Source organism: Besnoitia besnoiti, chromosome VII, assembly GCF_002563875.1.
Source record: "Besnoitia besnoiti strain Bb-Ger1 chromosome VII, whole genome shotgun sequence".
Classification (NCBI taxonomy): Eukaryota; Apicomplexa; class Conoidasida; order Eucoccidiorida; family Sarcocystidae; genus Besnoitia; species Besnoitia besnoiti.
This window is the reverse complement of record NC_042362.1, coordinates 726,078-741,071: the sequence shown is the minus strand read 5'-3', so window position 1 is coordinate 741,071 and position 14,994 is coordinate 726,078. Positions and strand designations below refer to the sequence as shown.

General features: G+C 61.8%; 3 protein-coding genes across 3 annotated transcripts; 1 reads left to right on the top strand and 2 right to left on the bottom strand.

The window, feature by feature from the left end:
- Window positions 1-1,065: 1,065 nt before the first annotated feature.
- Window positions 1,066-2,877, bottom strand: BESB_077010 (uncharacterized protein; the record flags this gene model as incomplete). Its single annotated transcript, XM_029366062.1, has 1 exon — window positions 1,066-2,877. One exon carries the CDS (start codon window positions 2,875-2,877, stop codon window positions 1,066-1,068), a length of 1,812 nt encoding a protein of 603 aa, XP_029217493.1.
- Window positions 2,878-3,957: 1,080 nt separating this feature from the next.
- Window positions 3,958-8,839, top strand: BESB_077000 (uncharacterized protein; the record flags this gene model as incomplete). Its single annotated transcript, XM_029366061.1, has 5 exons — window positions 3,958-5,734; window positions 6,207-7,462; window positions 7,906-8,021; window positions 8,273-8,447; window positions 8,735-8,839. 5 exons carry the CDS (start codon window positions 3,958-3,960, stop codon window positions 8,837-8,839), a joined length of 3,429 nt encoding a protein of 1,142 aa, XP_029217492.1.
- A 1,640-nt stretch (window positions 8,840-10,479) lies between these two features.
- BESB_076990 (WD domain, G-beta repeat-containing protein) lies at window positions 10,480-14,041 on the bottom strand (the record flags this gene model as incomplete). The annotated part of the gene is made up of 2 exons (XM_029366060.1): window positions 10,480-12,246; window positions 12,821-14,041. 2 exons carry the CDS (start codon window positions 14,039-14,041, stop codon window positions 10,480-10,482), a joined length of 2,988 nt encoding a protein of 995 aa, XP_029217491.1.
- Window positions 14,042-14,994: the final 953 nt, after the last annotated feature.

The window sequence follows — 14,994 nt, the reverse complement described above, 5'->3', positions numbered from 1 at the left end:
GCAGTGAAGCCGCTGACAGCAACAACACGGTAAAGCCACCTCATCGCGTGGCGTGTCCCATGCATCTCGTATCCCCGGTTGCTGAATCCGCGATACGCGGCGAGGGACAGGCGTTTGTCAAATGCAGTTTTCTTCGCCAGCTTTCGTGTGAACTGGGTACGCCGATTTTGCAGCGAAGGTAAAGCCTTGGCGGCGGCACAGTTGACCCCTGTTCCAACGGCGAAGCTTGTGTTCGTTTTCTGGGCTCGACGGGGCAAGTATCCCGGCTCATACACATACCACCCTGTTTCGTGGGTGATGTACGGATAGAGTTATTCTGGTCTCCACGCGAGTCTTGATATGTAGCAGCGTTGCAGTGAAACCGAATCCAGCCTTCTATAGCACAGAGACTTCTATGTCGGAAGGCAAGCTGCGCTAACGACAGGACTAGCCATCAAACAATCGTAAGCTGCCGCTGACGGCTAACGGAACTGACTGGTCTTCCCTCGGGAGCGATTCCCCTTGAGGTTTGACAGTGGAGAGCGAGTGGCAGTGGGATTTTCCACCCCGCTAACGCATATTGGTAAGATGCCTCGACGGGTGCTGGCCGTCATTGCCAACCACGTAAGTAGACTTCAAGTCTTCTTGCAATAAGCAAACATGTTTTCTCCTCGGTACAGTAGACAACAGCGCTGGGAGACGCGACAAGTTGCAGGGATACTCTGTTGTGACAGTTTGCGGTGGTGCAATGCCAAGGACGCACACGTCCATCCGGGACGAGGACGCAGAAGGCAGCGAACCCGATCTCATACAGTAGAGGCACCACAAAGACTGCTAGCCTGACGCGCCCAATGCGCAGCAGCGAGCGACTGCGGCTTTGCTTTCTTAGTAAGCATCCCAGCGCAAAGAAGGAAAGTTGCTAATTTCCCTTCCCGTCTACACCAGACTTAGGTACAACGGACGAAACTCGTGCAGCCCGCCAGGAAGGCTGCTTCTGGCCGCCTCCACAAACGATCTTGCCTGTTCCCTGTTCGTTCGGTACGAAGAGCTCTCCGCCACGGCGCTGCTTCCTCACACTCGCAGCTCCTACAGAATACTTCCGCCGTCCACGTTCTCCCTAAACAACCGGCAGATCTTCTCTGCGCGGGCTTTCCCAACTTTTAAGGCACGCGGAGGTCCCGCCGCTGCCACGTCGTCTGTGCATCGTGTCAGCCCAAGAAACGCAGAGGGCGCTTCGAGACTAGCTAATTCGTTAACTATGGCCGCTGCCTCTGCAGCTGTCGCGTCCCTCTGCCGGCGGCGCTTCATCGCGTGCTTCTTCGCCACCTGACAACTCCCCTCAGATCTGAGAGGACACGAGGCGCCGCCAGGAGATGTCGGCTCACTCGCCGCAGCCTCGGCGCGCCGCAGCTCGGAAAGGAGAGCCGCTGGCCTGCGGAAGCGCCGAATAACGGCGCTCGCGACTTTGTCGGTGACGCCTGAAATCTGCATAAGTTGCTCAGCCCACAACCGACACGCGAAACCCCACACGTTTTTCGAGTTAGGTAGCGCCGCTGTGCCCTCCGCTTCTGCGCGTCCGCCGTTCTGTTCCGTCGCGCTTGTGGCCTCGCAAACAGGCGACGGCGCTTCTCCCTCAGACCCTGGCGGCGACGCGGTTGGACGAGAGTTCTCTGCAGTGACTAGCGGGACACCGAGGTCGGCGTCCGCGGCAATATCACTGACGATTACGGCCGACGACAGCGACATCTGCCTGCGTTTTTTGACTCTCTGCTGCAGTTCCAGCGGCAGTTCAGACAGCTGCACCGCTGCTGCGCGGAGCTGCTTGAGGGCCCCGAAAAGGAACGTCGCCGTCCCTGCCGAGTTCAGGGGTTCCTGCGTGTCCACACCCCATTCGATAAGCAGCATGCATATCATTTCATCAAGGCTCTCTGCAGAAAATGTAGATGCGCCCAACGAATGAACAGGACAGTCTTGCGTTCGGCTCGGCAGGACCCCTTCATCGCGCTGCTGCGAACCCCCCGCGAGACTCAGCGAGCCAGGATCTGTAAAACCAGCCTGCGGATCTTCAAAAGGCTCAACCGATGTCGAAATGTGCGGCTGCGGGATGGCGAGAGCCGCTCGAACGCCCTCCAGAATGCAAACAATCCGAGCGTCACCCTTCACTTCTTGCATCAGACCGTAGACTCGGCGGGGGAGATCTTGTACTCTGCATCGCATTCCGCCGCCTGATTCTCCCGACGCGGCACGCTGAGATCCCGATACCTCCTCCTCTGACGCGAGGTCCGCAGTGGTGTAGAGAGGCAGCAAAAGCATACGTCTATACACGCGGTTGCTGGCAGGCTCTTCGCAGCATGTCATCCTGTCTGAGCTGTCTTCTGTGCGCCGTCGCCGCTGCACAAGCTGCGCGTGGGTGACGATTTCCGTGGGCATGCACAGAACACAGGTCTGGGGGGCGATCTGCATCAGTTTTTCGACGGCCAGTAACTCTGAGAGGACGTTCGGATTCTCGAGATCTCCCGCCTGGGCCGAACTGTCTGTACAGCATCCATCGCGCAAGCTGCGGAGCCATTCTTGACGCCGCTCGTGCGGGACGATCTCTACAGAGCGCCACAGCTGCTGCTGCCCATCTTGCTGAAGTCGCTCCTGCAGAAGTCGTGGCAGCGCACATGCGGACAGAAGTTCCGGGAAGTGCACGTGTATACACCGGGACGGGGTGCCGCTTCGCTGGGTTCGTTTTTTTTCTCGACGCGCGCGTGGCCTTTCGACTCGCGGGAGCGGCCTCGGCCGCTGGGACAGGGCGCCTCCCCCCTCCGACGGCGGGGCGTCATCATGCCCTGCGCTGTGAATGACAGCAGTGCCAGAAGTCCCGCTGGACTCGCCAGATGCCTCAGAGTCCATAGATGGCGCACTTCCCTCTGTTCCTGCGGCTGCTGCTGCCCTGTGGAGCGATTATCCACGACGTAGAAGCTCCACGCAGTCAGGAGAGGGTTGCCAGTCGCTGTCCGGGTGCACTTCGCGTGCGGTCTCACAGAGAAAGGCGCGTTATCTGCTCTTGCTCCACGGCGCGGGCGATGCAAGTTGTGCGGACAACGAAACGGCAGCAGTGGAATGCCCTCGCATGCGAGCTACAGCAGCTACGCTCTTGTCAGTCAGGCGGTGACCGCGAGCGGGAATTGGCTCACGAAACAGCAGGGGCCACGCGAGGCACGCGTTTAAGCAGCCGCCACTGAACAGGTGCTTTTTATTCGAAAAGGCCCTCGTTTCGACAGCCAGCGCGTCCGCAAAGAACTGTTGTTTGCTAGAGAGTTTCAGTGCAAAGCCGTGTCGGCCTCCTGCGCGGTCCTCTTTTCGCAGCCCGCCAGGGGGGCGGCCGTGTCTTGCAGTGGAGGAGGAACCCCGCGTCGCTCGCCTGCGTGCTTTCCGTCGGTCTTGTCTCTCGGCATCGAACGGATTCCTCCTTATGCATCCGCGAGAGAACGAACTGCGTTTGTTGACGAAGAGGCGCGAAAAATGTGTTGTGGACAGTCTTTTGGAGAAGGCCACGTCTAAAAGGCACCATTTTCTGGGAGTCGAAGACTGCCGCCGGATAAACGTTGCTTCGCCTCGCACGCCTCCTCTTGCTCCTCCAGAGCTCGGCCTCCCGCCCACCGCGGATGTGTTCTCCGCTCATCTCCGTCTCTTTCTTTCGTTTCCATTGAAGATATCAGTTCACAGTGGTGCGCCTATGTTCAGTGTGGACGCCTTCTAAGAACCTCACCCAAAGAGGAGATAGGCTGCCGTCAAGCCGGGAGTTCTTTTCGAGATCTACGGGCCCCCGCTAGCCGGCAGGCCGGCGCCCCCCCCCCCCCTGTGTTTTCTTGGCGGCTTGTTTTCGCCTCTGCACACTGGGAAGCGATTCAAATTCTTAGATTCACCTTGTGTCTGGGGGAGACAACTACCGTAGACCTTTCTGGCGCTCGACCGGCGCAGCTCGCCGCGATGTACGCTGTCGCCGAGCGACTCAAGACGCCGACCCCCGCTGCCAAGGCGCTCGCCGGCAACCCACCCGGCGCGAGTCTGTATTCCAGTCGGGCAAGCGACCAGGACTGCGTGGCTTGCGATCTCGCCCTTTCCCAGTCCCACGACGAGGCGAAGATGTCTGCGCCGGGGCTGCCTCTGGCTGCCGCTCCCCTCCCCCAGCGGCCGCATGGCGGCTCGCTGCGCACGGTCTCGTGTGGAGATCCCAAGGCAGCGCATACGGGGATGTTCAAGGCGCCAGAGTTGAGTGAAGACGCGCGAGGGCTCCACGCCTCCGCGTCCTCCGCCCTGCTGGTTTCTTCGCTACATTCCGCCGCGACTGCGAGCCTGTCTGCCCGCGCGGCGAGCCTCTCCTCGCTGCTCGGACAAGTGTCGAGGTGTGGCGACGCCCTCCAGCAGCTGCAGACCCTCTCTGCGCGGCGCACAGAGGCGCCTCCGCCCGCGATCTCCGCTTCGCCTGCTCAGGATTTTCACGTGGAGGGGCGCCGCGGTGGCGCAGTGTCTGCCGGCAAGGAAGTCGGATGCATGATTGCCCGCAGCCTCGAAAAGTCAGGCGACGCCGCGGAGCTCCCGCGACCTCGGCAGGCCTTCGCGCCTCAGGCCCACGGCCCGCGAGACGCCCTTCAGACGGAGCTCGAGCGGCTGAGGTCGGAGCTGCAGCAGCAGCAGGAGGAGCTGACACGACAGAGAGACCGCAACCAAGTTTACCAGACGCAGCTGCGCGAGCTTCATGAGCAGCTCGCGAGTTGTCGAGAGACTCTGCAGCCCGTAGTCACGAGTCTCTCAGAGCGCTTCGTGTCTCTCCGCACTCAGACGCAGGAACACGAGACGCTGCTGAGCGCGCAGCGCCAAGTGCTGATGGATCAGCAGCAAGTCCTTCAGGCGGAAGTCTTGGAGTTGACCTCTTTTGTCTCGGGCTGCGAGGCGGCTTTCAAGGGGCTGGAAGAACGCGAAGCTGGACTCGCGGCCGAGCTCGACAAAAAGATCTGCGTCTCTCAAGCCCAGCTCGAGCAGGAGATCCAGCGAGACCGCGAAACCCACAGACAAGAGATCTCTCGCCTGCAGGACAAGCAGTCGTCCCTCCAGCAGCTCCCGGCTCTGCTCGAGGAGCTCGCCCAGCGGATAGAAGACTACGCCGCCACGCAAAAGGAGACGCAGATCGCCTTGCAGGCTGAGCTCTGCCAGAGTCATCGAGACCTTCAGACGCTGCGCGGGCTCTTCGAAGACGCGCAGGCGCAACGCGTCGCCCAGCGAGAGGAACTCAAGCGCGAAACGCTTCACCTCCTTGAGGAACATAAACAAGAGATGAGCCGGCTTGTGGAGTCCCAGAACGAAGTCATCCGCGCCCAAGAGCAACGGATAAAGGAGCTCCAGTGCCAGGCGGCCTCTTCCTCTGCCTCGCACCGAGCGCAGTCTGAGCACCTCGCGGCGCAGATGAAAGACGTCCTCGAAACCGTGGAGGCGCTGCGAGCCGAGGCGATCGCGCGGCAGCAGAACGCAGACCGCTCAGAGGGCATCGACGAGAAGAGAGAAGCGGCTGCGAACAGGTGCTGCGAGAGGGAACGGCAGCTGCAGCTGGAGCTGAAAACTGTCCGCCAGCAGCAACAAGAGCTCGTTCGCATGCATGAAAAGCTGCAGACACAGCCCAACAATCTTCACATGCAGGCAGACCGCTTTGAGAAGCGCCTGGAAGATGTTAAACGATTTGTGGCGGAGCGCGAGGCAGATGCCCAGAAGCGTAAGCATCGGACGCGAGGCTCTGACTCTTTGATGCTCTGAGAAACTGTCTTTCTGAATGAAAGTCATGGCCTGATTTGAGCAACAAAGCTTTCCGGGTTAGCCTACACGAAACCCCCCGCGCGGCTAGCACCTTGTCTTGGGCTGAAGACAACGCGCGCGAGTCGAGGTCAGACGTGAAAGCTCGATCATGCTGCGACGTGCCTCGACCCTAGCAGGTACAGACGATGCCGCTGTTCAATCGGCGCGTTTGCCTGCATCGAAGCGCCCGCACTCAGTGCCCGCCCAGCTGCACACGCCGCTCGTGGCTCTGCTGCGCGCGTTTGGGCACTCTTACGTGAAGCAGTTTTGCTACGGGTTTTGTGCGAGCTTTGTTCGGCCTGAGCCCCGGTTTTCGTTTTTTCCTTTTCTCTTTTCGAACCGTCAATTCGGCTTCCATGCGTTTGTTGCGCGCTGACTTATCTTACCTGCAGATTATCTCGACTTGATGGCGGCGCTCTCGCGCTCTCCGTCGAGCCCTTGGAAACCGGACGCGCGTCCGCCCACTCTCTCGCGGCCGTCCCAAAAAGAAGTCGCCTTCCACGCGGCTCTTCTTCTCCGCTGCACGTTCGACGCCATTCACGCGGCGGCCGCCGCCTCCGTGCCGGATGACTCCTCTCCCTCGTCTGTCGTTCTGCTTCGAACCCAAGAGCCTCGCTCGCCGCAGCGCACTCCTCTGGAGGAGGCGGCGCCTACAGAGCTGTCGTCGGATGCGGCCGCCGGAGTCGCTTCCGAAGAGGGCCAAACCGCCTCCTCCCTCGGCGAGCGCCTGTCGAGTGGCTCGACGATGCAAAGGTCTCGCGAACTTCAAACTTTTGCAAGGCAGACTCCAACGGAGGCGCCCGGAATGCCGCTGCTGGGCGAGTGCGGCCTGGAGGCTGTGAGGCTTCCCACCGACAGCCAAGAGGGCGCCGCCGCGCCGGCGCGAACGGGAGAGCCTCGCGCCCTCCTATCTCCTCAGGAGAAGATGGAGTTCTCTTCCGCGTGCAGCACTCAAGAGAAGTCCGCTGCAGACGAGCGCAGCCTTGCGTTGACGGAGTTGCATGCCGAAAGGGATCCTGCCTCTGTGTGCTCCACGCGCCACACGACGACCTCCGCCACCCCGCAGGACCCACTCGGAGCCTGCAGCCCCCCCACAACGTCCACGACGAGCGCCCAGGATCAACAAGTCACTCACCGCTTGCAGAGCGCGTCCGCGGTCCCTTGCGGCGCGTGGCTCTCGGCCGAAGGGGAGGACGCCGCAGGCCCGCGGGAAGCGTCCTGCTTGCATGCTTGCGCGGCTCCCGCTAAGGCGGCCGCTCACGCTGCCGCGCCCCTCGGGGCAGCGCCTGAGCTCCGCGGCCGAGAGGCGGGCGCCGACGCCGTTGCACCCGCCGCAGAGGTGGCGGGCGGTGCCTTTGAGGAAGGGGTCCCGCCTGCGCACGTGGCGGACTGCGAGGCGGTCGACAGGACTGCCGCGAAGGCTGCCGACGACGCGCCGACCAGGGCCTGCGCGGCGCTGCGGCAGGGCGCCTCCACTGATGAGCAGACAGTGCAGCTCACAGACGGGCGTGAAGAGGTCGGCGCCGCGCGAGATCCCAGTTCTCTGCTGCCGGTGCCCGCTGTAGTGGGAGGGAACCGCGGCTCGGGGCTCTGGGGAGGAGAGGGACGCGGCGAGCGGATGGAGTGGCGCATTGACAACTTCATCGAGGTGAGTATCGCCTTTGGCGAGGGGCTGTGCACTCTCGATGGAGCAGGGACCGGGCTCGCGTGGCTGTCTACGCTTCCTTGCCTGCCCTTCCGCGGACCAGCTGCCCACCTGAATCTTCTTCGGTTGGGGTCCGTTTCGTTTTCTCTCGTGTCGAGTTCACGAATGCGGCGAAGAGAGAGAGAATCCTGGCGCGGCTGCGTGGTTGGGAGCTGCCGAGTCGCAGAGATCTCTACAGCATCCGGACACCGAACTTGCGGCAGATAAATGTATCTTGGATGACGGTTCATTAGCGGTTAAATACTACAAGAAGTGTAGAGCTATGGGCTGCTCTGAGATCTGTTTCAGAGACATGAACGCGGCGGCACACGGACCTCACACCGGATAGTTTCATTGTAGAAACATCAGTTTTTCGCGCGTCTGTATCCTTACTGCTGCAAACTCAGACTCTCCGCAGCGCCCTCGAGAGCGGCACGGACTCCCTATGGTCTCCTTTCTTCTCTTTCAACGGCGTTCAAGAACTGCAGATGCAGTTCCTCCCCAACGTGCTCACCTGCCTGAGGTAAAACCACTGTGCTTCTGCGCGGCGGCCACGCGCCTCGAGCCATGTTTGCATGCGACGTTCGTTCTACGCGAGGGAACCTCCGCCGAACCCACCTGCGGAGCCCATGGACTCCTTTGCTTCCTAGCGTGTTAGCGTCTCTCGCGCCGGCTGAACCCGCTGAGCCGCCACACAAGAGGGCAGGCTGCGCATGCACACGTCTTTCTGCTGGCTGCATTCCCGCCCGCTGCTCCTGTTTGCCTTGACCTCAGCCGCGGAGAGGAGCTGAGCCTGGAGGAGAAGCTAGACCGCGTGCTGGAGGACCGCGCATGCATTTGCGGGCTGTTTCTCTGGTCCTCGTCGCCGCGCGTCTTCGAGTGCACGCTGTGCATCGGGAAGGAAAAACGTAAAGTGGTGATGCGCCCGCCACAGCGCCCAGGGCAGACGGTGAGAGAGAGCCGAGAGGAGAGATCACAGGCAAGCGATCTGCGACCCTGACCCACTAGCCACAGCCCTAAAAAAAGGCACAGACAGAAGCATGTGGCACGAGGGCATGCTCCTGGAGTGCATATTCGAGTCGACGCAGCAGCTCCTCATACGCTGGCGAGGCAGGCCCGCTGCGAGTCTACCCGGCACTGCTGCAGCCGACTTCTGGGCCGCAGCGGGGGTGTCGGAGGCCTCCGGTAGCTTGAGTGACCATTTTTCGTTTGTGTTGGATTTTTTTCGTCTTGCAGCGGAGTTCTTCTGCGGAGCCGTGCAACGCAGCGCTGTGGGAACACTTCGACGCCTACGATAATTCCTTGACTGTCGGTGTGACGGACTTCACAGTCATCGGGTAAACGTGAGCTGTTTGCCGCCTTCCAATAAGTTGCGCCGCCACGCTCAAACCACCACTGCTTGTAACACACTCGCCGACGCGACAACCGCTGCTAGGCGCCTCGGCGGCGGCTCTTATGTTTTCCGTGGCCTATGCAAATCGTTTTCCACGTATCGACTCGTTTTCCCGACTGAGTTCAAGTTAGAGTTTCGCTGTCCCTCTCGTTCGTCCACGGATCATCTGCCTGCCTATTCGAAGTGCCTCTGCCTTCTTCGTTTATCGCCGTCACATTGTCGCGCATTTCCTCTGAGTTAGTCGCGCGTGGGGCCGTGCCACGCAACAAAGAGCGAGAAAAATAGGACTCCTCGACTCTCCTCTCTCTGCGTCAAACATACACCTACGGCTACGTGACGCTATGATATATTTGCATTTCGAACTCTGGCATGCCCCTGAAACGATGCCTCTGCCGCCAAGCCATTGGAGACGCCTCGCGCGAGATGAACGTTCCGCAGTCCGCCCAGAGGGTGCTCCAGGATTCGGATGGATACGAAAGCCAGACTGGAGTTGCATGTTCGCTTTTCTGCACGCAACTCACTCAATTACCAAACACGGGCTGCCTCGCATCCACCACACCTGGTGCCGCACTGTGTTACGGAACGCGAAATCACACAAGCAAACACACGCAGATGCGCTTTACTCGCTTCTGCAAGCGAAACGACGATACTTCGCGCTAGAAGGCGAGGCGCGTAGTGTTGATTCCGCTTCTCCCCGCACAGTAATGACAGTGACTGCGTCGCCCCTTCACAGCGGCCTCCGGCAGGCGAGCTGCTCCTCGACATGTGAAAAAGAGCTTCTCCAGGGGAGATGTGGTAAGGAGATGTACCCGAAAAACATAGGAAGCATGCCAGTTTGTGTTGCTCTCTTCTTCGTCGCCCATCCCGTTCTGACAAGGTACGGTGGAGTCAGCGCCGCCTTCGGGCGCCGTGAGGGCTCGCCCAAGCCTTTCCACGCTTCACTTCGCGTCATGGAGGCCCCCACGGCAGCGCAGCCTCCACCTGTCTCGAGTTGATGTTTCCTTAGCCTGAGACAGCTAAAATAGAGGCTGAGAAATCCTTCGCCAACGATGTCGCGTCTAAAACCAGAGCTCCGGCGACTCTCACCTCGCGTTGCTCGCGTCTTCGCTACAGAAAGCGCTCAAAATTCAGTTTCGATGCACACGAGAGTGCCACGATGCAAAGCCGCGCTGCCCAGAAAACGAACTTTGGAGAAGACACAGGCGACCTAGAGCGCGCCAGGAGACACCTAATGCGCTGACTAAGACACGGCTTTCCTACGCCGTCTGGGCTTGATTAGTGAAGCGCTGTCAAACAGGTTCGCAACGTCTGAACCGCTGTCACATCTCAGGATTGCCGTGAACCATCCGTGCGTGTAAACGCTTCATAAACGGATTATCCTTTTTCACCCACGCCTCCTCGGTGCCTAACTGGGCTGCACTCCCTCTCTCTCTCTAACTCAAAACCCCCTTCCAGCCCCAGCCATCGCTTCGCTCTGTCGAGTCTGCGACGTGTTTCAGCCTCGCCGTCTCCTTCAAACGCGTTCAGGTCAGCGTTTCAAATCCGCTCCTTATTTACAAGAATATTCTGTGGGATGATTTGTCTTGCTCTACGCAGTTCTTTGTTTCTTCCGCTCCGCGGCTCCCGCGTCGCCGTTGACGGCGACGCCGAGCTTCTCCATTTCCTCCATGTAGCCGCAGTGACACATGCGTAGGGCGCATCGCGGGCATCGCTCACGCTGCTTCAGGAGTTCGTCTTCGTCGTCATCCTCCTCCATGTCTGTGTTCAGGACGGGCTTCGGCTGGGTCGTGGCGTACGCGCGGCTGATCAATTGGCTCTCTGCGCCAGCGCGTTGTGTTTTTTCGGCGTAGGCGCGGAGGGCCTCCACTGGGTCTTTCTCGTCGTCCCGCTGGAGCTTCTCGGGGTCGAGGAGCCCGAGCTGCTTCAAGAGGTGCTGGCTGCGGTTCCCGCCGCCGACGTTGGCGCCGCCGTAGCCCTCCTTCGCGGGGCGTGGCGGGACCGAGGTCTTCTGCGTTTCCAGGAACTGGCGCATGCGCTCCTTCCCGCGAGGCCGCACCTTGATGATCTGACCGTCGAAGGTCTCCTTGTACCCCTCGGGCAGCTGCCCAGGCACGAAGATGTACTCCTTCGCAAACATGAGGCTGCCGCCCGCCTCTTCTTCCTCGCGGCGGCGCCGCCCCGCAGGCGTGTCCACGAACAACAGTGCGCCCTTCTGCGACAGCGTGCGATCAAAGAATATCGCCAGGGAGCCGTCAGAGCAGGTCATCAAAATCTGGTTCGTCTCCTTGGGCCACTCGACCCGCAGGGGCTGCACGCCCGCTTCGAGCGGAAAGGACGCGACCGGCGAGAGATCCGACGCGCGGAACACCTCCAGCGAGCCACCGCCCTCTGTCAAGGAAGGTCCGCTCGCGCGGCTCGACCCGGGGGGGAGGCCTGCGGGCTTCTCCTTTTTGACAACGCCTCCAAACTGCGTCGTCGTGCAAATGTACGTCTCGTCCGGAGACAGACAGACCCCTGCGCGGTGTGAAGAGGTCGACAGCCCCTCCACCACGCATACGGGCGCCTTGAACTTTCGCAAGTCCCACAGCGCGAGCCGGCCGTCGCCGCTGCGCGACACGAACCGGAAGTCGTCCTGAAAGCCGCGCAAAGACAGCACCGCCTCCTGGAGCCCGCTGTCGCCATTGCCCCACGTCTGCAGCCCCGTCGCCGCGCCCCCCAGCCCCCGGGGCCCGGGGCCAGCCCTGGCCCGCGGGCCGGCGGCCCCGGGGGCCAGGTAGTCGCGGACGACCGCGTCGGGGCGACCAAAGGACTTTCTGCTGCCGAGGTTTCCCCACATTTGCAGCGAGCCGTCCGCGCAGCCAACGACGACGGCGTTACCCTTGGTCGGCGTATACATGCAGCTTGCGCAGTGGGTCGCGCTGCTGTTCAGGCCGCGGCGGTCGACGGCCTTCATGCAGGCGATGTGAGGCAGCGTCTGCAGCATGCCGTAGAGCGGCGCGTTCACGTCCCAGAGGCGCACGCTGGCGTCGAGGCCACAGGAGACAAAAAGGTGCTTCTCGACGGGGTGGAAGTGGCAGTCAAGCACTTTGTGAGTGTGGCCTTTGGTCTGTGCCACGTCGCGTACGTACATGTCGCCCTTTGTCGTCGTGACCATCGGCTGAGACGGGTCCTGGGCGCTGTAGATGCGGCACTGCGCGTCGCCGCTCGCCACCAGGACCAAGTCGTTCCGCGCGCTGAACGCCAGCGTCTCTACAGCGTGCTTCTCCACAGGTGTCACCTGCCGGTAGCTCCGCATGCGGTTCGTCATGCCCTGGAAATCCCAAAAACGAACCACTCCGTCGCTCCCTCCCGTCACCTGCACATCGAAACAAAGCAAAAACACACACGCAAGCAACGCCAACTCACGCGTGAACGCGAACTCCCTGCAGAGAACGCACTCCACGCCCCACGGCGACCCCCGAATCGCCCTTCCAATAGTAAAAAATAATAGTGGCGCTACCACTACGAATAACGAAGATGATACTGCATGCCCAAAGAATGGCCCACCACCCACTGACTATTTTTTCGAGTCATAAATGATGGCGTATCAACGCTCCGCGCTTGAAAAAGAAACCGCGAAACCTGAGCTAGACAAGCCAAGCCCTTAGGCGGATGAGGCCTCAGAAACGACCTCAGAAGGCAACGCATACACGTGGCCGGCTTCTCCGCGCGCCCCACGTTCCCCTGCCCCGCCCCCCTCTTCCCCCCCCCCCCCCCCCCCCCCCCCCCCCCCCCCCCCCCCCCCCCCCCCCCCCCCGCCCACAGTGTGTGGCTCTATGCGTCTGAGCGATAGGCAAGAATGCCGCGATGATGTAGCGGGGAAAAAGTCATCAACCTCCCTCGAAAAGCAACAGGGGCGCGCGAGTGTCGGGGGAGAGACGGCGACTTACCATTCGATTGGCCTTCGGGTTGAGACCCAGCGCAGTTGCGACCGACGGCGAGTGCGCGGGGACAGAGACCTCCAGGGCGACCGGCAAGCCGAGCGCTCGCCACTTCTCTTCGCCTTCACTCGTGTCGCGACCGCTGCTGGAGGCGCGTCGATACTCCTCTTCGCGTCGCCGCCCCTGCGCCCGGCGGCGCGCTGCATGAGGCTGTGCCTGAGTGTCTTCGTCAGACTCGTTTGGCTCTCGCTTGACTCGCGGCTCGCAGGCGTCGGCGCCACCCGCACCGGCCGCGCGCTTCCCCGCTGAGGCGCGTTCCCGCCAAATGCCCTTCTCGCGTGCGGGCTTCGCAGCGCCTGCCAATCCGAAGGCGGCGGGCAGCCCGACAGCACTCCGCATCGCTGCCGCCTCCTCGTCCTCGGGATCCACGGCATCTGCGCCCTCCTCTTCGTCTTCCTCCGCCCCTTCGTCGCCCTCTTCCTCCTCCGCCGCCTTCCCGCTGCGCCGGCCGCCGTGCGCAGGCGCGCGCCGCACGTGGAAAGCGCCGCCGCCGTCCGTCGCAGCGTCCTGCGCCGGAGAGGACGCTGGGGACGGCTCAGGCGCGAAGCCGAGCAGAAAGTCTTCGTCGTCGAGAGAGAAGGCCGGAAGCGCCGCGGGTGCGCCGGGAGAGGGCTCCTCGGACTCAGAGGCTTCAGACTCAGAGGGCGAGTTTTCACCCGTGTCCTCGGCTGCCGCGTCCTCTGTAGCCGCGTGCGCCTTCCGCGCGGATGCGGCAGCAGGCTTCGGCCCAAAGCAATCGTCGTCTGACTCCTCTTCGTCGCCCCGCGGGCTCTGGGTGCCGGCGCCTTGCTGCTTCGTGCCCCGAGGAGAGGTCGAGTTCGATGCAAGAGGCCTCGGGCCAAAAGAATCGTCGCCGGCGTCCGAGTCATCCTGGGCGTCGCCCCGCGCTCGCTGCAAGGCCCTCGCAGCGGAGGCGGAAGAAGGCGGAAGACGAGGCTTCGGCCCGAAGCTGTCGTCCTCCTCGGAGTCGCTCGCGGGCGAGCGTCGGCGCGAGGCAACCCCACCGCTGCCGGGAGTGTCTTCGCCTCCACTCTCCGCCCCACCTTCGTCTTCGCCTGACCGTCTTCTAAGCGAGCCTCGGGGACCGCAATCCGCCCTGCGCCTCTCGGCTGGCGTCTTGAAGCCGCGCGCCTCACGGATCGCGCGCATTTCCTCCTCGTCGCTTGACATGGCAGGGGGGGGGGGGGGGGGGGGGGGGGAAGCGGAGCGCCTGCGGGCAGTCAGAGAGGGCTCAACCGGAGGGGAGTGCGGTCGGCAACACAGAAGAGAAAATGAGATGGTGAGCCTTGCCTTGGTAAGGAGGCTGCTGAGGCACGAGAATAAAAAGCCTCCCAAGCCCGAGGGGGGGGTTGGGCCAGCTGAGAAGCGCAGTTAGAAAACGCTCCCGGAGAGGCGTAGTCGCAATGGTATAGCTGCGAAAAAAACGAAGAAAGCGAGCCAAAATGACAGATACAGACGGACCTCATAGTCTACGAAGACGGCAGTGCCCCTAGGATAAACGCCGAGAGCGCTGAGAGTCACCGGGATGCCAGGCAGATAGAAACAAATCCTTCGAGAAGTCGCGGGCAACGGGCCCGCATCCTGGTTTCGAGAAGAAGGCCCACAGGAAGCGTGATAGGTACCTTAGCAACCTGAGGGCGAGGCGCAAGAAAAGCGGTGCTCTGAGTCTGGCGAGCTAGAGGCAACACGGGTGGAACCGGACTCTGAACTGTACTCCTCCGTGGCTTCGCGGCTGCCTCGGGCCACCCGGACATACGAGGCTGGGACGGGGAAAACGGCATCCGCGGCATGACCTTTCCAAGAACGCATCACTGCCGAAGCTCCAGACGAAAAGGATGAAAAAGCAAGAGATTCAACGCGAAATAAAGGCGCCACAAGGCTGGTGACTGCGACCTTGAAGACTTCAGAAGAGATGCTGCGCGCCCGCGCATGCAAGCGCGCCACGGCTCTAGGAAAAAAAGACTCAGGGCAAAAGCTGCACGCAGCCGTGTCTCCCGGCATTACGACCTGCCCCTCTACAGGAGGTTCCATATTCGCACTGGAGGCGGCAGCCGGTGCTAGAGAGTTCCACATTTCCTCATAACGCTTGCAGGGTGGAGTGCACACGCGAGCGGCACAGTAGG